Raw genomic sequence first — 23,896 nt, 5'->3', positions numbered from 1 at the left:
TTCAAGGTTAACTCTGTGTCTCCTTGCTAATTAGATAAAATCAGGTCATTAGAGCTTTTAAGAAGTCTAGAAGTCTGACAAGAATATGCAACTTTTCTCCTGTATTCTTGTTTCTGCAGAAAAACTCAAACCTTTTTCTTGTGTCCACACTGTGTACTTTTTATTTGTCTTTCCAAACACCAGAGAAATAGCATTACTGTAGGTTGGGTTATCTATACCAAATATTACACAGGTTTCCTGACACCTTCCATTGTAAGGTCATGACAGAGGATCATATTAATACATTTCAAGATGCAGGTGTCTTTTCCAGTTTGGAGTGATGCCTCTCGGCTTGGAGATCTGATTGAACTGAGCATGTGTCCTGGAGAAACCATGCTTGTTTAAATCATGAATAAAAGTAGTTTAGCTTAAGTTTACTTATACGAGCATTACTATATTAGACTAAGAGCTATCAGAGAATTAATTACCACATTTCATCTCCAAAAAAAGGGATGATAATGTCTAAAACCCTTTTAACCCTTTCAGTTACAATTTTCTGCACATATCCTTAAACTTTGTTTTGTTGTGACTTTTTCAGACCTTGTTACAATGAGAATAGGGAAGACTATTTTTTTCGTATGTTAAAATACCACAAAACTTTTTCCTGAGATTCTGCAAAAGGGTAGCTTTGTTTCTTAGTTATGTGCCTTTTCCTGTTCCTAATCCCCTCTACATTTGCCTGTGTTATATATCCTGGAAAAAAAGAATCTGGATGTACTCAACAGAGTTAGATTTTTGACATGTATATTCTTCAAAGATTCCTCCTGCACTGCACACACTTTGGCTGAGACTTTGTGATAGGTCTACATCTGGAACAAGTTTTGTTGTTGTTGTTCTTTCTGTGCTCTCCAATGACCCCTGACCCAGACTACAAGTAGCATGGAAAAGAGATGCCCTGATTTTAAGGTCAAGGAGATATTCTTATGTCCTGTTACTCGGAATGGGACAGCAGCTTTCAAGAGAGTGGGATTCAGTTTTGGCCTAGTATCCAAGTGAATCAGGGATTGGGGTGGGTAAGAGTTTGGGATTTGTGAATGTAAAGGGTCTGGTCAAAGGGGTGGGTACATATTCAGAGATGGGGACCCATGAGAAGGGCATGGAGAGATGCTGAGAATCTGGTCAAGAAGGTGTTGAGAAATCATTTGTGTGGAGGGGAAGGGCATGTGATGAATAGATGTGGTTAGGGGAAGAACTGTGACTCTCTGGGCAGAGAAATAATTGGGAGCAAGAGTTTATGGAGGGAGGTTAAGAGCACAGAAATTTGCTAAGAGGCTATTTAAAAAGACTAAACCTGGGAGTGAGTGGGAAGGGAGGTTGTACCTGGAGGAAGCAGGCAGGAGTCAGTATTGGGAACCGAGACAAGATGGTTTAGGAGACCATGGGAGCCCTCCAGCCCTCGGTTGCCTGAACAGAAGGAAGAACTGACTGGATTTCTGATTGTTTGAACATATATTTTTATGATACAGTTTGTGATTATGTGATTGTCCACCTTCTTTTCTATATGAGGTGTCAAAGGAATCAGGGCTGTTTTATTGCTTAATAAGAGTGAAATTAGAGTACAAAATTGTAAATGTGGTGTCGAGCCACAGACTGAATAGTGAAGAAGAAATGATACGTTATTAAGGAAGCATGATTTTTTTTGTGCAAAGGGATTCCTTTTGAAAAACTATTATCTGGTCATTATCATAATGCATATGTGCAAGAAATAAAATGCAGAGATAAACATTCTATCATTTCATAACTTCTAACAGATACAGCTGTCTTTTTGACCATAATTAAAACAAATGCCTGTTTTGATACTTACATATTTTTCTAGGTGCATATTAATAATAGGATGGGCAAGATCTGCTTTTGCAGATAAAGAAATAAGAACTCGTATATCTGGTTTTCCAAGGGTCTGTGACCTTTGGATCAGTTTTGTGAATGAAAAAAAAGCTCAAACACCCAAGTACTGATAAAATTAAAACTGTACTTGACTATGTTTGGTAAAATAAAGGATGGGGATAAATAGGGATGTTGAATTAAAAAAAAAAGTTTCAGCAGATAGACCCATACCACTAAAAAAAAATCCTTGCAATATGATACCAAAGGTGAGTTCCAGTGCTTCAGAATAGGGAAACAGTCCCTTTAAATGTTTGCCTGATGCTTAGTGAGCTAGATAAGTACAGCTGAAATACTTTTGTCTACTTTTGAGGTGCTTTATTAGTATAGACATGCTGGCAAAAAAATCACCTGCTATGGTCACAGTCATGTCACTGTAAGCTGCCCCTTGTACTAGTAAAACTTTTGTCTACTTTTGAGGTGCTTTATTAGTATAGACATGCCGGCAAAAAAATCACCTGCTATGGTCACAGTCATGTCACTGTAAGCTGCCCCTTGTACTAGTAAAACCTTCCCTTGTAAACAGAGCTAGCTCTGCTTGTGCAGGTGAAGTTTTATGTCTTACTGAATGTGAATGAAGGTGATCAAGGTCCAGGTGCCTCACTGGTACACCCGTCTCTCTAGAAGTCTGTCATAGAGCTGAGAAGTTTTAAGATCTCCAAGAGTGCTTGGAGCTGGGAGAAGGGTGTGTGGGGGCTGCGTGCTCTCATTGCACTGTTGGTGTGCAGCAGCTAAGCTAACCTAACAGGCGGCTGTGGCTGAAATGCCTCTGTCCTGCTCCTGCCACTGGCAGTATTTGAGTTGATAATGCGAGTCATCCATGTATTTAAAGAATCGGATTTAAATTTTTTAAAATGAATTTAAAAACTTTTTTCCCAGTCTGAGCCATGAAACTGGCTCCCTACCTGGCTGAATCAGCTGAGTAGCAGTGCTGATAAAAAGAGGGTGGGAATGCATAGCTATGGAGTAGGAGGGATGAAGAACCACACTTTGGGTAGGAGATACTGGTTATGTGCCTTCTTTCCAAAGTCCAGACTTAACTTTAAGTGAACCACAGGGCTAATGCCACATTTTGCTTCAAGCTGTGCAGAGGAGAAAAGCTTCTGAGAACGGTCTCCAGCATATAAGATCTTGGAAAATATATAAGGAAAACATATAAGGAAAATTAAAAGGTTGAATTACTGATTTTCTATATACTGTCCCTTTACGCGTTGAAAAAGTGTGCTGGGCTATCACAGTTCAGAGACCTAAATTTACTAGCTGCAGCAAGATTCACAGTAGGCTGGTCTAATGAACAGAATGTTCTCATGGTTGTCTGGCTGAACTTACCAGATGAAAAGTTCATCTTCCCAAGCACTGTGGCTCTGGTGGTGAGCAGTAATGGATTCCTAGGGTAAGAGAGTAAGAATAGAGCATGTGAAAAGAGAAAGTGCTGCAATGAAACTCCCCAGCTTCCAGCAAACAGCAGCTTAGGGATTTCCAAAATAGGCTGTTGTACTTTTTGTGTCCAGTAGTCTCAGATGGAATTTTCTTTTATGAATGTGAATGCTTTTGAGTCCATTTGTATTTTCTGAATCCATGGCATCATTGCAGAGCGCTATAATTTTAATCACACGCTATGTGAAAAAGTACTCTTTTTGCTTTTTTTAAAAGGATCTGAAAAAAATCCTGTTCTTTTATTTGACGTCTTGTTTTTCTTTACTGTGAGAAAAAAACTTGCTCAGTGGTCACATCTTTGAGCTGAAGAGTTCTGCTCCTCTTTCTTGGAAACAGTTCTATCTGAAGAGCTATTCCATTTTGTTTTCCTTCTCTGTCTGCTGTGGTTCTACTGTTTTCCTTTTAATTCAAAGGGAACAAACCGAACTGTTGACAGGTATGGCATACTGCAGCACTGCAACTTGATATAGTTGTGGGTTGTTGGGGGGTTTGTTTTTGGGTTTTTTTTGATTCCTAGTATTTTCCAACATTCTTTTACTTTTTGACTGTGGCTAAACTAAAGATGACATTTTCATAGAGCTATTCACGATGACTCCAAGATCTTTCCAATGTTCTAAGAGGACGCCATTTACTACAGTACATTGTATAGTCGGCTGTAATCTCCAGCAATGTCCTCATTATTTTGCCTGTGTTCACATTGAATGCTATCTGTTATTTTGTCTTTCAGTTACTTAGTGTTAGTGAGTTTCTTATCTCCTGTCTTTTATTTTCCTGTCTTGTTTTGAACTACCTTAAATAGTAAATACCATTTTTCATTCCCTGTTCTTGAGTTATTGTGAAGAAGGTATATAGCAGAGGACCATGGGCGCATCTTCCAGAGAGTTTGAAAACTGATTTCATATTCTTAAATCTAGTTTTTGTCTTTCATTTTTTTCTTTATCTCATGATACCTTAATTTTACTCATTTATTAATTTTAAATAACTTAGGAACTTTGTAGAAAGCTTAATTGTACTTAACCATTTTCCATATGTTGTTGACACCTTCAAAGTCCAATATATTGGAGGAATTAGAATTATCCATATATTTAATGTTCTTTAATTTGTCCTATGAAATCATACCAATGGAAGTCAGGTTTTAGTCAGCAGTTTCTCAGGATCTACTGGAAGCGTTTTGAAATATTAACACCCACATGCTATTTTTTGTTACTGTGGTAACGAGGCCATTTTAAGAGAGGTTTGTACCACACAGTAATTCAGAAGTTTCATGATCAAGTTCATCCAGATCCTTGAAGGCTATTGTCTGGTCCTGGAAATTTGAGACTGTTAATATTTTCAGTTTCATCTAATGTTTCTCAAGTCTGATATAGATCCTTTTACTTGCCTTCTGTCTCTTTCTCCATATAGAAGGATTCTGGTGTGAGAACTTGCATTAAAATTCTCTGTAGGGAGCAGTAGTTCAAGAAATTCAGTTAACTCCACCGTGACTTTATATGACCTTATGACTGCATGTCAGATCATTATTTCCTAGACATCTTCAATGCTGAGAGAGTTTTTGAATTGTCATCATTATGACTTAAATAGAAAAAATAATCTTCCTTGGGGTTGTGATGAACAGTTTGGTATGAAAATTTATGGCAGATGCAAGCTGTGTGTATTGTTTATCCTGCCATATGCTGCACATGGTTGTTTCCTAGGAAAAAAAAAAAGGAGTAAGGTACATTTTCATTTTGGTGTGTACAAGAATTTAACAGCATTGGAAAGAAAGCAGAGAGGGATGACGTTTCCCTGCTGCCCTTCCAAAGCACCCAAACAATGCTTATCAGAGCACTGTATAAAATGCCATGTTTTCAACATTTCCCACCCTGGGCCATTGACACCCGTGTGGCCTTCACATCAGGTATGCACTTGGGGCACATCCGTATGGAAGAGACATCTGAGCTAGTACTGAAAACTGAAGCCAACTGGTGCTGGCATAGTCAGGTCTGACCAGAGCAGTGTGCTGTTGTGGCTCTGCAGCTGCTGTGTGTCCCTGAGTACTCCTTCATGATGCTGGAGCTGCCTGTGCCCGCCCAGCCTTGGCAAAGACCTCGTCTTTTAAGACAAAAATGTGAACCATCATGCTTTGTCTTATGCTTGTCCGTGTATGTAATAATCTTGGTGTATATATATATATATATATATATTAGGCAGTACCTTCTTTCTGTGGTTAAAATTGTTATTTGGTGGATTGACTTTGCACAATTTTATGCACTCTACTTGCCATCAGTCCAACCCTTAAAAAGTATCATACAAAAGACTGTGACCAAATCAGGAAATCAGTACATTGGTTTGGTGTGGATTGATGTAGAAGGCCTTATTCTTTGTTATTCCATTAGAAAGCGTTTTATTGCGTTATTAATACATTCTTACCAGATTGTAAAACTTGAAGAACTTGTTTTAGGCACCATAACCCTGCAACTTCCTAACCTCTTGGTCTTTTTTTTTTGTAAGCATCATTTGTGTATCATGGACTGAATTTTCAAAAACTTTTTATATCCCCAGTAATTTCATTGGCAGCATTGCACCTTAATAAATCTGAACATATTAATGAAAACTGAGAAACTGAGAATTTTTTTATGATTATCATGGTCAACACTTTAAAAATAGTCATTATTATTTGGATAGTGGAAATTTTTAGTTCCTTTCTATTCCAAACAGTTGTACTCTGCAAAAGTAAAGGACACTGCAAAAGGAAAGGACCCACCAAGAGCAATATTTACAAAAAACATTTTGATTAATGAATTGATAATGGATTCCATTTTAAACCATTCCTCTAGTGTTCATTCCTTGATTTCATATGTATTTTCCCAAACAAATGAGTAAGTCAAATAGGTCATGTGAGATCCTCATTCCATGCATGTCCCGTTGCTGTACTGAAGGTGTTCAGGTTCCCAGCTTGATAGACAGCGATGCATCTCAACCTGGTATTTCTTGGCACCTAGCCACACACTGCATTTTGTAATTGCTGTAATTGGAGAACATGAGTGTCCTCTAGGGAAAGGAAGTCTTTGCTTATTTATTTTTAGTTTTCCTTTTCACTAGGTCCTGCCAATAAATGCAAACTTGGGATGTCACTGCAAAGCACGTGCCTAGCTTATGTCAAGTTTTATTTTGCAAACTTGTGAAGAAAATAGTCTTCTAGAGATCCTCTTTAAAAAGTTCCGATTAGAATAAATTATTTTGTGTATCTGCATGATTGTTAGGGACAATTATGGATGTGTATCTGGCAGCAGTATTAGATCCATATTTTGTTCACAGGGGGGAAAAAACCCCACATCTATTCTTTGTGTTGGTATAATAGCTCTGAAGGTCTTAGTTTGAAAACCTTGATACTGATGTGCTGAAGGTGTTGATAACCATGGCTTCTATGGGGCCTTGTATTTTGGGAGGCTTGAAGGTTTCCCACCCCGTTTCAGTAACTTCATGGAGACTTCAGAAGAGGAAAATTAAGAACAACTCTAAGTATTTATCAATTTCTTAATTTTTCCTCAGGCAAATTCTTGCTGTTTTTAAATACAAATCGTTGGACTTTGCATCATATGAACCCACTAGTGGATAGAGCTTTTTCATGGATAATAGTAAAACATTGTTCATGTCATGATAGAGACTGAATAGGGATTGAAATAAATTTTTGGCTGTTTTGTGATGCTTTTAGATTCTATGATCTGCATAAGTCGGGATGTAGCAGTTTCTCTCTCTATGCATATCTGTCAGCTCCCAGCTGAGGTTTTTTGTCTGTAATATACTTAGGAGAATTGAAACAGCATTAGGAAACATAAAGGAAAGCCTTGTGGTGGACTTACACATTTTGGTGAATTTTACTGTGCTGGAAAGTGCCCTGTTAAATTTCCTAGACCTTTCTGACAGAACTTTTTCATGTCTCTGTTTAGTGTATCTTGTCCGTTTTGCCAAAACTCTTCAGGGACTCTTGGTTAAAAACAATTCCCATTCCCTTTGAGCAGAGAACTTCGGTTTGTGGAATCCCTTAAGTGGCTGGAGAGCACTTTGGGTGCCAAGAACAGAGCAGCTCTTTTCAGAGTGAACCTGCCTGCCTTCCCTCTGATTTTCCACTTTTCTGCTCCACTTCAAAGGCTGGTGGAAGTGCTTCAGCTCCTTTGCCTGTGCTCAAAGGCTCCTGACACTGCATCAAAGAACACAGTGACATTGACTTATCCTCTTATTCTCTCTGGCAGTTTTAGCAAAGGATTGTGCAATGTGAAGTGGCCAAGAAAGCAAGTGGATAAGTCTATGGTATGACTTCTATTGATGTAATGCCAACAACAACTAAGCAACTCCAAGTAAAGAAACTGAAAGCGGAAAGTAGCAGAAAGGCTCACTGTCTCAAAATTTAAGGGAGCCTTCCCAAAGTAAAATGATTAACAATACAGGACAGATGCTGTTCACCTTTTATTTTTGCTATCAGAGAACTTCTTCATCCCCCATATCAAAAATTTTATTAAAAATTAATCAGTAGTAGCAGAATCAAAGTGTAAATACAAAACAGCAACTAAACACAGAAAGAATCAATGAGATTTATAAAAGTAACTCCATGTAGACTGTCATCTTCATGATATCCACCTTGGAATCTTCTTTAACTTCAGCTGTTTTTTTAATTGAGAAAAAAGTATTTCTCTTAGCATAATTTCATTGAAATGCTAGATATGAATTTATCCTGTTATCTGTAAATATAGTCCTCAACCTTAGATTTGGCATAAGTAGAGTGACTGTCATAGTTAGAAGAGTGTGATTTCTTTACCTTGAGGTTAACAGAGCACTGACACAGGCTGCCCAGAGAGGCTGTGAAGTATCTTTCCCTGGAGACATTCAAAACCCACCTGGACGTGACTCTGTGCAACCTGCTCAGGCGAACTTGGTTTAGCAGGGGTTGGACTAGATGGTCTCCAGAGGTCCCTTCCAACCCTGACCATTCTGTGGCTCTGTGATTCATTGAGACGACGATCCTCTGTTGATACAGAGGACAATTTTTATTTTATTATGAAGGAAGATAATTTGTTAAAATGAGGCTGTTTCACTCATTAAATCCAGAATTTTGGCTGCCTATATACATATCACAGTATATATGTCCTTATTTCCTTGTCGGATCTGCAAATGGTCAGGAAATCCTTTAATGCATTTTTCAGCTCTCTTTTTTTTAGATTATATTTAAACATGTTTCTAACAGTAGTGCCAAGTCATATATTGTCAGTTGGCAGTCTCCGGCAGTAAGTTCAGTTCACTTGCGTCAAATCAGAGTGGCCGTATTTTAAAAGCATTCACTGTGACATGTATTTGAGATACTGCAGTTAATTCCACTTCAAAGTCCAGGAAATTCTGTAGCATCTCTGAAACTGCTGTATGAAAGCAATCAGTTACAGCTAGTTTATTGTGGTAGTCACTATTAGGATTTGCAGTAAGGGCCTGTACTCTGGTTAATTTGTAATTAGCTATAAATATTTATTAATACTATTTGTAATGAATGTGTGTCATTCATAATTTGACAATGGACAAAATGCAGAAATCAAGATCAGCTTTTACACTGTTGCGTCTCTTCCATTCATGTCAGAATATAGAATTGAACACATGATTTTTAGTCATGTTCTAATAGAAAGTCTTTATGCACTGCCTTTAAAAAGTAGCAGAGTAAATACACTGTTTCAGAACACCCTGGCAAGCTGAATATTCCAGCAAGATTTTTTTAACATGCTTAGAGTACATACAGAATTAAATGTGATTAGTCATGTCTGCTGGTTCCTATTCCTGGTTTTACTTTTTGAACACAAAAAGCTCAAACACATGAAACTGTAATAGGGAGATACTTCCAAATATTGGTGCAATTTGTTCAGTGTCTGGGAACAATATTTTTGGCCTCATACTGCTTTCCTGTTTCCAGGCAAAAGCCACAGTTTTCCTGCTTTTTACTCTTTTCCAAAAGAGTAGCTGAAACCTCGAGCTCTGTTCAGGAATCTCTGCCCAGTTTAAAGCTCTATAAACTCCAGTCTACCGCATGGTAGCATGTAAGGTCCTTACCATTTCATTTCTAGACAGGTAGTGGCTCTCCAATGGAAACTGGATGCCTAACTTTCTTGGTAATGAAAAGTATAACAATTTTAACTATCATCTTTCTTTGTGCTTAAAAGATATATCACTACTAGTTAGTATGGTTGGGTTTGTATTTTCAAGGAGAGTTGTCTGGTTTTTCAGTACTCCTCAGTTTTTGTGGTCACTCTGCTGTATGCTGTGAGGGACCTTGGGCTAGTATGGAGGCCACAGTTTTTTCAGACTCAAATAACTGAAGGTAAGCATCTCAGTTGTGTGCAAGTTACTGATTTTTCAGATGTGCTAGTTATCATTATTTTCCATGGACTTCCTTCAGCAGCCTTGGTACAGATGAAAGTGCCTCACCTAAGTGTAACTGAAAGCCAAGCCAATGAAAACTGCCTATGTCTGTTTGTCAGGAAGAGATGATGTCAAACCAATGTATTTTACTTTTTTTTTTTACGACCCAGTAACTATCCAGCATAATGTATCAGAGGGAAGTAGCTGGTGTGATATTTTTGACTCTGGAAATTTTTTTACACTCTCCACCCCAAGGTTTTTGTGAGTGAAAATTGACAGAAGCTCTCTGTTGAACTGCCAGAAGACTGAACGTGGTGATGCTGTTGGAGCTCACCCCTTTTTGATTAAGCACTTAGGTTATGACTTGTGTGAGCGAAGAATGCACTTGAAAACTGCAGAATACATTGATGTGGGCACAGGTTGGGGTTGGTTTAGACAACACGATCAAAACAGAAGAACTTGACAGATGGAAGTAATGGCCTGAAATCCACATGATGAACTTGAACTGCAAGGTATGGAATAAATCAAACAGGTAAAATACAAGAAATAAAATGTAGAGGTAACACTGCAATAAAAAAGGTGCAGGAGTTGCACTGAGTTAAAAAATAGTATGAGGCAGCAGCCTTTGAAAGGAGACTTGTCTGTGTGAAAGTGGTGAGACCTTGTCTGAAATGCAATGTCCAGATTCGGTCATTTTTTAAGAATGGTCTAGCCATTCTAGGAGGAATGAAAGAGATTAATGGGATTGATTATAAACACAGAATATGTGATTTATGAGGAGGATTGAAGGAATAAAGCAGCTGAATTTGTTTAATCTGGGAAATAAATAAAGGTTGTTACAGGAAAGAGAGTGATTTCTTTTTTCTTGGCAATAAAACATCATCCAGCATTGCAGGGCCAGTGGTTTAGGTTGCATACCAAGAAAATCCTCTTTACTCTTGCAGTCAGAAAACTGTAAAAGAAAATGACAGTAAATATTACTCTGAAACTACTGTTACTGGTTTTAATTTAAAGAAAAGGTTGATAATACACAGATATTTGATTCTGGCTCAGTGGAAGCAGCTAGATACACTACAGTGAAGATCAGTCTCTTTAAGTCATTTTCAGCTGTACCTTTGTTTCATTCTCTGCTGCTGCCATGCAGTGGGTTTCTAGTTCTTAACTGTATTTCTGGCTTATTTGCTTATGGCATTTCTCATTCTGTCTTTCATCTTTCCTTTTTTTTTCCTTCTCCGTGTCATTAGCCTTAAAGAATACAGTGGATTCTATTAAAAAGTAAATAAATACCCATACTGTACTGTGGTATTTACTTTACCACTCTCTCCCTATATTTAGAATGTATACAGCAATGAGGTATTTATACTATGCCATGGTAAATGTTTACTTTCAGTGGTGCCCACTGTACTTACTTTTCCATCCTTACTGAGCTTAAATTTTAGCTTTTTTTTTCTTTCCATATAGTCCCATTCCATATGATTTTTTTTTCTGCTTTCCTGTGTCTATGAAAATCTCTCCAATCACTGAATTATTTTTATTTTTTTTAACGGGAAAATGTTTTTTGAGCTACTGGGCTTACCAGCTCTATTGCAATACCGATTGGTATAATTGTTAGACTCACTTGTGCTGGTCTACCTTGGGTGAGAAGGAACTCTTTTGATTTAACATCCACACAACACAAATAGTTGGATTCATCTCACCAAACTTTCAATGTCTGGGGTGTAGATGTCTGCATTTGAGCCAGTTGCCTTTATAATTAGTAGAGAAAAATGAGAATTTTCAACACACAGTTTATCTCAAAGGTGGGTAGCTAATTTTACCTCCCTCTCTATAGATGCTCATTTGTCTATGTAACTGCAAAGGTAATTTAGGTAATTGGCTCAAACGTAGGTATCTGCTTTGAGGCTGTTTAAATTCAGGGGAGGCTAATCCCATGCCGTGTGATTAACTGGGCTGTTTAGGAATTGCAGTTTAAGCTGCAGTATTGTCACTGAAACATCAGCTTCTCCATAAGCAGAACACTGGTTTCAGTCTACACAATACTCAAACCCCATGTTGACAGAGGTTAAATACCACAATTTGTCGTCCAGTCTGTAAAGTTAAACTGGTGTTAGTTGTGGTTTATTTTAATATGATAATTTGTAAACCAGAAGCATTCAGAAGAGTCGTATTACATGCAGCATACCTTCTGCAAATCTTGTAAACTTCTGCGGTAGAAGAAGAGTCAGCATGTGGAGACAATAACTGCTACCACCATTCAGTTTGATCTGTCACCTGGGTTTTAGCTTCAGATAGTCTGGTGTCTGTGGAACATTTGTGAAACACTGATAGTGCCGTTATCTGTGTGAATGTATTTGATGGTGCGCTAGGTTTTAACAGGATACTGATGAAGGCAATGCCTGTGTTGGCAAGTAGTGTGGCGCAATAGGAGCGGGTTTGTAGAGCAGAAGAACTGGTGCTGAGGATCTGACATTAATGCTTTCTGCTTTTCGGGGTTTTTATTTTGAACTAGGTCTAATCTGTGTGGACTGAGTACCAGTGAACAACTGCAAAGTGTTAGATGCACTCCTGGAGCACAATTCCTGGTATTTTATCTGGGAAGTATCCAGTTTGTACTTCAGGAGTGCGCTGTGATATGCAGTAAGTGGGAGTGATCAGAACTTTCATCATCAAAAGTATATTCCAGATCTAAATTAAAAAAGATCCCTAATCCACTTGAGTTCTGTTATGGTGGTATTGCAACCCAGTCTAAAAGATCAGCGTCATTTCCTGACTGCTGGCTTCATGAAAGGGAATGTTTTAGATAGTAGATCTATGTGAACTCTAAGAAATACAGCAGAAATAGCATAAATAATTATCATACTCGGATGATATGCAAGTTGTTTTCCAAAGCTGAAACAGGAAGACACTAAATAAAAGTATACAACCCTACTGAGACTGTAAGGCTGAAGTATGTAGAGTTAAATGTTTTCTTCTCTTACAGTAAAAAATAGATGCTTGCAGGGCTGGAAGTTTAGCCAATGCTCCTGCTGTAAATGGTGGCTCAAATACAAGTTTGAAATAGCAGTTTTACTGTGTAGGTGTACTGTTATGGATAGCAAAAGCATCTGAGCTATAGACCATGCCACCTTGTCAGTAGTAGACTACTCAGAGTAGATGATGAAATAAAAGATAGAGTAGCACTGAGCCTTGAACTAAGGGTTTGTGTGGGGGGGTAAATTACACCAATGGAGGAACATGCTTCACGGTGATGATACATAAGAAGTTAATGTAGACCATTTCTGTCACAGAGGAGGATACGTGAGTAAAAGGGAAGTTGTTATGCCATTAACTTTTTACAGGGAAAGATACGTTTTCTTGGATCGCTACGAAGAAAGATGTGTCCTCTTGGATGGCTAAGAAGCTGGTTTCCAGTGTCTAGATCTTCTGTTCTGAATGTACATGTTTCATTAGAAGAAAAGATTGTTTGTTGTAGAGAGGGGTATTCGTCGTGTTTGCATAACTTTTAGGAAGGGTACGTTTAGCAAGGTTAAAAGCTTAATCAAGATAATATCTAAAGTACTGAATGAAGCACTTGCTTGAGGAAGTCTACCTTGCAGAATGTTGATCTTGAATGTCAGTAAACTCAATATTAGCTGTTCTTCTTTTGTTGTTTTTTGGTCCTCTCCTTCTGAATTTGGAAGTTCTTATGTCAAAATCTGATGCACAATGAGCATCTCTGAAATTACAGTCGGTGTCACTATGCTATCACTCAGCAATCTCTGCCAAACATTTCAGCCTCTTGTGAACATCACAAAAAACCCCAACCAACCAACCAACAATTAGAATAATAAAAAAACACCATTTGTTTCTATAGAGGAAGGTCTGAATTAATGAATCTTCACCACTTGGAACTAGACCAGTAGGCAATGACGGGTGAGGGAGGAACATCATCCTTTGCCTTTGTAAGAACCTAGATGTCTGGAGTCACTTGTTGCTGCAGTTGTCAAGGAGCGTGTGTGTACTCAGCACTCGAGCTGTAATCTGTCAGCATAATGGCACCCAAACCCCCCTTCCTGTTCGCACCATTTAATGTACCAGACATCTGAATCAGCTGCATGAATGCGAAGAAATATATGCCTGTATGCTCACAGAGCAAATGTAGACTTGTGGTGATACCACCATCTGTAGCTTAATCAAAATAGTAGGGTTTTTTAATTATAATTCATCCTTAAAGCAGATGTGAAGAAAAGTCTAAGAAAAATGTCAAAGAGATTAAAAACTAGATACAGATTGAAAGATAAGAGATAATGTCTTTCTGGTTGAGGCCAGGTCCATAAACTTGCAAAACTTGGTACATGACTTGTAAAAGCCATGTATGTGACTTGTAAGATAGTTGAAGTCTGTAGACTGCAGTTGTAAAGAAGGTAATTTGTTAGATACAAACAGTTATCTGTGAAAACTGAAATTAGGAAGGATTCAATGCCTAAGTATAGTAAAGTCAAGTGTTAAAACAGTGGGATCAAGTTTTCACAGACTGAAATTTCACATCTTAAAGGGCAGTCACTCATTTTCTGTAGCTTTGGTGCACAGTTTTTTATGTATGCAGAAGGTTAGAAAGCACTGAACCAAAGGCCATCTTGAAAGTTTCACTCTTGGAAATGTAGTTTATGAGGCAGAAAGCTGTTTTGTTATGATAACCCCGTATTCAGTAGTATCATGGAAGAAACTATGGCACTGAAGACATAATGGCACACAAAATGGTACAGCATATACCATGTTCTTAGACTTGAATATGCGCTGATTTATGCCTGCCTTGCTCTCTTATGTCCAAACCCGAAGAGTACAACATGCATTTCTCAAGCCAGGTGCAGATGTGAATGAGATGGAGGGAAGGAGAGGTACATAACTTGGTAGCTGCAACCACTTTGATATTATGACTACTGATGGATGAGAGGGCAATAAAACCTCTTTAGTTTCTCCCCATCTCTGCAGTAGTACTGTGTCTTCCCATTGTTAGGTGACATCTTTTGATCTTTATAATTAGCATCACTGAGTGATCTTCTCTTGGAAGTAACATTCAGAAAGTAGAAGGAGATTTTTCAATTTAAGACATACTAGCAGCTCCTTCTGCATTTTTTTGCTACTCAACGGAGTTCTGGAGGTGGTGTGTGTTTGTGTGTGGAATCAAGGAGGTTTGTGTTGCTGAGCAGTTGGTGATATGTTCAGTGTCTACCTGTCTGTCTCAGTGTAGGAAGCCAACCCTGATGATGATCCCTTATCCAAAAGGTAGACCACATGTAGTTTTCCCACAATGTGAGCAATACTTTTTCTCGATAGACAGGTTGAATTACCTTGCACATAGTACCACACAATTGCCAGTCAAAATGTTTGTCAGAGCTGGGAATCGGCTGCCTAGTTGCAGCTTCTTGTGCTCCCATCAGCACCCTGTACTTACCAAAGAAACCTGGTAGTGCAAAGTCATTGAAAGCTGGTAATGTCAGCGCATGAAGCAGGGAACTCACAGATGAGGAATCAGGTGCTGCATGTATCTACATTTCAGAAGACCAGATTCACCCTTTTTATGAAAAGAAACAACTTCCTGTTTTTAAGTAATGATGTTTGAAGGGTTTATTTATTATCAGCAAGCAAAAGGATCATTGCCTATAGCTACACAGAGATTTCTTTTAAACTTTTTCTGTACCACTTATTTCAAAGAGTTGTTTTAGAAACGTCCTTGGTTTAAATATGTAAAATACAAGCTGATGATGAATGTTGTGGAAGAACATTTTCAGTTAAGTTTAAAGCATCATAACTATGTCAGCCTAGTGTACATTTCGGTAGCCAGATTTTAGTATCAGTAATGATATTGTGGTTAAGGTATGAGAAATATCTACATTGGTAGGATGTGAAATACCTATGTTGCTGTGACTTCATATTCTTTCATTTTTATTCTGGCTTTTTTTAAAAGAAGCCAAGCACCCTGGCATTTTAAAGATTCACTAATTAGTTCTACATTTGTTTGAAGGTCCTCATTGCGTAACTTGCTCTGAGTGGACATTTTAATGTGGTTTTGGAAACCCTTCCTTATACATTTGCTTTCCTGCTGTTATCTTTTTGCTTTACTGTTTTAAGGAGGAAAGGAACACTAGGAGAACAAAAACCTTTTAAATTTTATTGAATGAAACATGAAAACCTGTGTATGTATCTTTGTATGCGGATGTGCTTTCATTGTTGGAAGCCAAAAGCTTGCCATCATGTAAGTGAAACAAGGGAATGGTATTAAGAGCACAAGAATAAATTCCTATTCTAGTGAGGAGGTAGTTTTTATATACTTACAGAGATTATTTTATGTTTGTTTCATTTACCCTGCTATATGAGCAAACACAGAGCAAATATGGTAAAATGCATCATATTTGGAACTAGTCTGACTGTATTGGTAGAAAATACTTTAAAATTAAGTTACTTAATCCTTAAAAATCAGATACACATTTATTCTTCATGTAACTTTAATCAGAACAATTAATTTAGAAGGGAGATTTGGATCACCTATTTTAACTACTGGAAGAGAAGGATGAAAATCAAGGTGTCATCACTAGTGTAAAGTAGCTTTTTCCTGTTCTTGGTGCAGTCTCTGAAGGAATGATTAGGCATGTTGGCAAAGCAGTAGAAAACCTTTTGAATCGTTTAAATTACAACTACATGTAACTGTACAAATGACATTTAAAAGTACCTTCAAGCTAATTTATGTTAACTGTGATATGGGATTGCAGTCTGTCAGATTTCTTTTACAAGTTTTTCATTTGTTTTCAGAAATTTTATACCTGTTCATAACATTATTAACACGTGTGTAAATTTTTTTTGCATCACTCTGGAGTAGTCAGATATAAATTCAAGATAAAATTTTCCAAAGAATTGCATCAGGGATTAGGATATGTTTCCCCTTTTTTATTAAACATCATTAGAGTGATTGTGTTGTGTTGCTTCTGCCTTGGTAAGGGCTGGAGACCCAAGTAACTGTGACTTCTAATCCCTTCTACCTCTTTTTTTTTTTTTTTTTTACTGGCTCTAGGAGGTTAGCACTGTTTTACTGCCTTTTTTTTGCCTTTGGAAGTCACTGGCAATCAAGAAGGTAACTTGGTTCTCTAGGAAATTCTTTACAACTGGGTCATTGGGTAATTTTTTCTAGAATATTTCCTAAATTTGATGTAATTTAAGACAGGTTTTATTGTAATTCTAACTTCTATTACAGACACTTCAGAAGTGGTGGCTTGGATGAGTAAATGAGACAGTTGGATGATGAGTACTGCAATTAAAGAGATTGTGTCCTGTGTGCAATTTACACTTGATGGACTTTTTACATCTGAATATGTATGCTTTTGGTATTTACTCCATCACCCCCCAAAACAATACTTAATTAAAATGAAGAAGAAATTAAGCTATATCCTGGTAATCTGCTTGGTGTGCTTCCATCCTGTGGACTGCAGTTTGGCACTGAGACACCTGAAGTAGCTTTGAAATAACTGACTCCATTAGCAACAATTGTCATTGTATATTTAAGCACATTTGAACTGAAACATAGCCTTGATGAAGAAGCAGCAGTGTTAAGTTGCACTTTAGGCTGATATTTTTTCATGATCTTTTCTCATCCAAAAAAATCCTGGATCAAACTAAATGTTGGGTGTCAGGATAACAGGCAGCATTTTCTGACAACAAACTGTGCTAGGTATGTGCATGATATCCATGCTAGGTAGTTTTTATATTTGGCTTTAAAAATAAAGGGTTTCAGTGTTAGAGGTTGAGGAACAAATGTATGAGTCCTTTCCTCTGTGGCACACAGGGAGAATTTTGTGGACAGCTGGCTGTTCTGGAGTCACTTCATTGTGTGATACATGCATTGAGGAGAAAAGCAAGACATGCCACATCATTTGCTGCAAACCCAATATATATATATATGCAGGTGTTTTGACATCCAATTCATGTCTCACAACATGTTGAAGTTGGGATTATCTGTTAATTGATCAGCCTACTGTGTGCTTGGGTTATGCAGTATGATTGGGTGAATTCAATCTTTACGCAGCAGCAAGTAAATAGTTGAGTTTTTTGCTTTGATATTTTGTAGTGTATTTTTTCTAAAAAGATACCTGTCTCTTAATTTTTGTATCTAAATTCTGATATAGGAGACAATTCCCATGAGATATTATCACAGACATTTTACAAAGGTACTGAAATGTGAATTACTCAGGTTTTAAGTCATATTCTTTCTCTGGTGTCATAAAGATTAGATTGCTAAAGCTGTTATTAGAGAACAGTTGATAACTGAAAAAATGATGTAAAAATATTTTTATATAAAAAATTACCATGGCTAATTAAAGCAATTTATCTCATGATGCTAAAAAATTACTTTCTTAGTACATTTTAAAGATTTCTTATTTCTTTGACACTAATAAACAGTTGTCTAGCCTGTTGGTCCTAACTAGATTACTTTTAAATTTTGATTAGAGAAAGGAAAATTGAAAAATTTCAATTAAAACAAAATTCTGTTTTAATCCTCTGTTGGAGAATTACATTTATTGGCTTTCAATGAAAACTGCCAAAAATTGTGATTAGCTGAGCTCTAACAACCCCATTACTTTATTCCTTCCTCTTCCTCTTTCCTGTATGCCATAAACTGATGACTCTGTGGAGTTTCTGTCATTAGACCTGTCATTAGGATTGATATGGAAGGGCAGTGACCAAGGAAGGCTGATGCTGTCACTGTCTTAGAGGACTCCAGAGCAGAATCGTAAATGAATCTGCTCCAAGGAAAGTGCACTATGATGGGGCTCACTTCACTATAAGCAATAATAAATAAAAACCCTGGAAAGCACCAACGGGGCAGATTTAAACTCTGTAACGTAAGAAGAAATAGGGTGATTACCTCATGATGAGCCTTAAGCTATGACCTCTTTCCCTTAACTAATTCTTCAGATTCCTGCCTGAGATAATCTTGGGCACGTAAACCCTTTCTTAAAGAGAGTGGAGTTGGCTCCCTGGCTTATAAACCAACTTTTCCTGGATTTAGGAGTGACTGTGCAGTGGGCAAAAATATCCAAACACACAAAGCTCCTCATAGCTATAACTGTCTTCTGTGCTATGCTTCCTGCAAAGAGCTGTGCTGCGTCCTATCTGCTCAGCCATGAAGATTATTTCTTTGCTGCAGCTAAGCTTGTGGCCAAGAAACTGGGAATTGTGCTCATCTCTGGCTAGGTAAGCAGTGGGGAGTAAAGACAGTATTTTGTACTGTGGATGAAGGCAGAGAAATTGTTAAGGAAGAAGGAATTTTTTGAAGACCATATCCAATCTCAACAGTACCTTGGAGTGTGGGTGTTCATCTGTCAGGAGGATTGATGATGAATTTAAGTTTTTCATCAAAAAGGATATTTTTGCAGAGTTCTGGATGGCTCTGTCATGCATAGCCATCATCACTCTTTAAAAGAAAATTTTGTTAAAGATTACGTCATGAGCTTGAGGAATAGATTCAAGCAGGTACTACTGACGGGCTAGCTCTGATCTTCAAAAAATTCATTATTTCAGTTAAAATAGCTGCATAATGTATTTTGAAACTTGCGTGAAATAAAAACCAACACAACAACTGTACAATTACTTTAACCATGACAGCTGTTTTAAGAGTTGAAAATGTGGGCAGATCCTTTACAAGAGAATGTATTGTGGGGTTCTGAGGCTCATAGGTTCATAAGAGCTACAAGACATTTTAGCTGGCTTTAGAGGCAGGAAGCTCTAAAAGTGATCAGGTGCCTCCATTTCGATCTAGCATAAGTCCAATTTACTCTAAATCTGTATGCCGGAATCCAGTTGGTAAAACCGTTCTTAACAAAAATTATTTGAGAAATATATTAACTTTACAACTTGTTCATATTCAGAGCTAATTCTAAGTATGAGCTGACTTAATGTCGCACACTATATGCAACAAACTATGGTGGCTTTTATTTTAAAATGTTATGGTCTCATGATTCCATTGTAGAATGATGAAGCAATTGTATGACAATTTGTAAGAACAAAACATACATGTGGAAGAAGTGTGTTAATCTTTGTTTTCTATAATGGGTACAATTGGAAGAAGAGCTGTTTATGATAATGTGACAAGAAAATGGAAGAGGAAAAGATTTTACAAACTGTCATATAAAACTTCCTGACTTAAGATTAGAATATTTTCTTATGGCTATTAAAGAATGCTATGGCTTATGACACTGAAATACTGGCCCAGTAGGGTAAATAGAAAATCCTTACTGTTTCCTAAAGTCAGTGGGGTTTGTATCCATATGAGGGTTAAAAGCTTTATTGTGTCATTATTATATTGTTAGAGTAATTCTGTCAAAATAAATGTTACATTTTGGGAGTCAAAATGTACCCTATAAATTTTTTACTTGCCGATGATATTCATAATAACAGACAAAATGGAATTCAATGCTCTGAAGAAGAGAACCAAGAACAGATGTTCTAGGATTAAGTTGATATTAACATCTTTGCATAATCATGGTCTTGCATAACCAAGGACATATTTGTTTTTAATGAGTAATTTGATTAGACGGTGAAAACTCCATGTCAAGATCAATAGAAAAATAAATTCTAGCACGTGGAATTTGTCTGTTATATTTGAGTATTCTTTGGCTGTGTTAAGGAGTTTTTTACGTTTAATCTGTGCCAAAAATTTTTAGACATGATCTCCAGTGTCTGCATGGGAATTTGGGCTTAGAAATACTGGATTACTGTTATTTATATAACACAGGCTCACTCTAAGAAACTTAGTCTGAATTTATGGTGAAATAATTGAGGCTGTATCAAGAAATGTGTTTCCTTCCTGGAAATATTTTGAGTTTCCCAACCTGAGCCTTGGTATCAGAGAGTCAGGTATCTGGAAACTATTTCTGCAACTATCGGAAGACTGAGAAAGTCAAGCAGCGGTATGGTTACTTTGTACAAGAGGGACCACTTCGAGCAAACCCCAGCTTAGTGCAGTAAAAACTGTGCATACACAGTATGGTATAATTTATTTCAAGAAGAATAGGTTTTACTATGCTTTTGAAAGGAAGAAACTTGCATTTGCATTTCAGGTACAAGCCTATTCTTCCATGTCCCTTAAGAATAAAAAATAAATATAAACAGTTGTGGTAAACAATAATTCACATTCTTTTTCTTTAACTTGTCCTAAGCCTGACTGTTACTTACATGAGTGCCTATTTTTTTGCCAGCCTAGCCATAAAATCAATGAAGGACAACCTTACTCTAAGTTTTCATATTTTGTGTTTTCACTGTGTAAGATTTCAGAAAAAGCTGATTATAGAAAAGGGAGAGAAAATATCTTTCATTTCAGATAAACTATTGGTTTAGAGGAAGTAAAGCCTTATGTTGGAAGTATGTTGGATAATACTCTTTTGGCTAAGAAAAGTGCCTATTACTAAAAGGAAATCTCACAAGACAGAAAATGCACTTAATTTAGCTTGGGCAGTTGAACTAAGCCTTTCGGTTTCATATTTGTGCTTTATTCACTGCAGCATGGCTGCACATGCTTCTAAAGGGAACACTGTGATGGGATTAAAACTTTTTTCCCCCTTGTTGAAAACGTGTTGGTTTTTTCTTGTGTAACACAAATGGAGTATACAATTGTCAAGTTTCACTTTTTTCTTCAGTCTTCTGCCCTGGTAACCGAAGCTTTAAAAATGGGCAATCCTTTTTTTTCTTTTCTTTTTTTTTTTTTTTCTTTTAAGTAGTATGAGAGAGACACACCAAATATTTCTAAGAAGATGTCCCTGTATTTTCTTTCAAATTTCAGACATGGGACACAGAACTGGAGAGATCTGCAGAGTCATGGGCTGAAACCTGTCTATGGGAGCATGGGCCTGCAAGCCTTCTTCCGTCCATTGGACAGAATTTGGGGGCACACTGGGGAAGGTAGTTTAAGATACTGTTTTATAATATATATGTTTGGGTGGGTTTTTTTAATCTAACAAAATTTGCTTGTTACTTAAAGGAAGAATGATAGAAGCTACAGCTTTTGAATGATCTAATAGACTACCACTGGCTTTCATAGGTACAGACCTCCAACATTTCATGTCCAAGCATGGTATGATGAAGTGAGAGATTTCACTTATCCCCATCCTCACGAATGCAACCCATATTGTCCTTACAAATGCTCGGGTCCTGTTTGTACACATTACACACAGGTATGTAGATGGATTTGGTTTTTGTCAGCTATGGAAAAAAACCAGTCAAGACTCCAGTTAGGTTGCTATATGACATGTAGAATGTGTTAATCTTGCAGTTTATACCATAGCACTGAAGGACAAAAGGGGCATGTTGTTGTTAGACCCCATAGTTACAAGCATTGGATATTGGTGACATAGAGTAGGGTTGTCATGCAAATCTTCAGATTTCATCCTCATATATATCACTTCCTTACCAGGAATAAGGTAAAAACTCAACAAAGCTGAGTGTAAAACTTCAGTATTACTGCTCAGTGTACTTTGAATAATCTGGTCTCTGTGCTGGCATGCTGAAGAAACAGCACATTTTTTTTAAAAAAAAGTTTTCTTAAGAGAATTCCTCGGATCAAAAAACAGTTTTTAACATGTTGCTTGAAGTTCAGTGAGATTTTGAAATTGCATAAGAATTAATTTATTTGGTGCTTCTGAAATCTGTGTATCTAGCCTGAATTTTTCCAGGGGGAAACCAGTCTACATTTCAGTGAAACCATGTTCCACGTATAAAAATCCAAAATCCACGTATAATTTTCTATATAATATTAGAAAACTTCAAAATGATTGATATTTAAACATTTGTTTTCTGTTTACTAGCATACTTTACAATTGTATCTAATGTTAAGACAGAATTAACTCCATATTCTTATTTACCATTTCTGTAAAAATACCTGTAATTACACTTGCCTATTACACGTGAGATCCACAATACATGTAAATATTGTGGTGCTGATTTTTCACAGTACATCTCTTGTTCAACTCTGAAATCCTGCTGGAACTAGACAGTTGGCTTATCTTGAATTAGTATAAGTTTACCGCCTGTCATATTTTCTAATTTGAATGTTCCAGCCTTTGTCATTCAGTTTATTTTGAGATCTGCAATGAAATTTTTTTCAACAGATGAATAAAGGAACACAGGCACCTTAGACTACGATGACATGGAAGCATATTCGTTTAAAATCCATTACTTGAGTGTTCTCGGTATATCAGGGTTTTGTGAAGTTTTATAGTTACCTCCTTTCACTGCTGACAAATACCTGTCCTCTCAGTCTAACCTAGCTAAACCCTCTGGGTCCTTAGGTTGTGCTGAGAACTAGGAACTGATGCACAGGAACCTAACTGCTTCTAACTCATGATTATCTGTTAATTGTAATCCCAAGAATCAGTTCTTCAGGCCACGTTTTGTAAATCTTTTACTACACTGTCAAGTACATGCTTAGACCATTTATATAAAATTAAAGCCATATCTTTCGTATTAAGGTAAAGCTTTTCTTTCTAATAGGAGTATGACCACATGGCCTTTTGACAGTTGTAATTAGTTCACTTCAACCCATTTATAATGGAGGGGAATATAACATCACTTTCATTACTTGAGTTTTGTATGTTGAAGTTTGGAGACAGTTTTGATTTCATGTTAATCAGCTTTGGTTTTCTCAAATCTTTTTCTTTCCTTTTCCATAGGTTGTTTGGGCTACAAGTAGCAGAATTGGTTGTGCAATTAATTTGTGTCATAACATGAACATCTGGGGGCAGATATGGCCGAAAGCAGTCTATCTTGTATGCAATTATTCTCCTAAGTAAGTAGGCTGACACCCAAAAATGTCTTGAGGGGGTAAGATACTTTATAATAATACAGGAAATAATCTGAAAGGTAATCAGTCTGGGTTTTCTACTTTGTACTGTTACAAAGTAAAGCATTGTTCCCAGGGCAGCCTTGGCTGCACAAATACTCTTGTGATTTTCTAGAGCTTCAGTTTTCTCACTTGTGTTTTAGAATACAACATCAGAGATCTTTGTTGTAGTGTGGTATTTGCCCCCAAAATAAATGCATCTCCCCATTGTGGCTTTAAGGAATGTGTGACACTGAAGCCCACGGTTAAGATCAAATTCTATAGTATACTCCATTTAGGAGAGCAGAGCCTGTTCTCATA

General features: G+C 37.1%; 1 protein-coding gene across 3 annotated transcripts in view; it reads left to right on the top strand.

Annotated features, from left to right (window-relative positions):
* The window catches only part of CRISPLD1 (cysteine rich secretory protein LCCL domain containing 1), a 46,118-nt gene that overhangs the window by 2,042 nt on the left and 20,180 nt on the right, over window positions 1-23,896 (top strand). For all 3 annotated transcript variants that reach the window (XM_055800004.1, XM_005229892.4, XM_027792082.2), the window contains 3 exons: window positions 21,542-21,660; window positions 21,800-21,932; window positions 23,427-23,542. In XM_055800004.1, coding sequence (XP_055655979.1) covers window positions 21,542-21,660; window positions 21,800-21,932; window positions 23,427-23,542 — 368 coding nt within the window. The remainder of the gene's footprint in view (window positions 1-21,541; window positions 21,661-21,799; window positions 21,933-23,426; window positions 23,543-23,896) is intronic.

The sequence above is a fragment of the Falco peregrinus genome, chromosome 3 (assembly GCF_023634155.1).
Source record: "Falco peregrinus isolate bFalPer1 chromosome 3, bFalPer1.pri, whole genome shotgun sequence".
Taxonomy (NCBI): domain Eukaryota; kingdom Metazoa; phylum Chordata; class Aves; order Falconiformes; family Falconidae; genus Falco; species Falco peregrinus.
The sequence above is the reverse complement of the archived record's forward strand: the minus strand, read 5'-3'. Positions and strand labels throughout refer to the sequence as shown.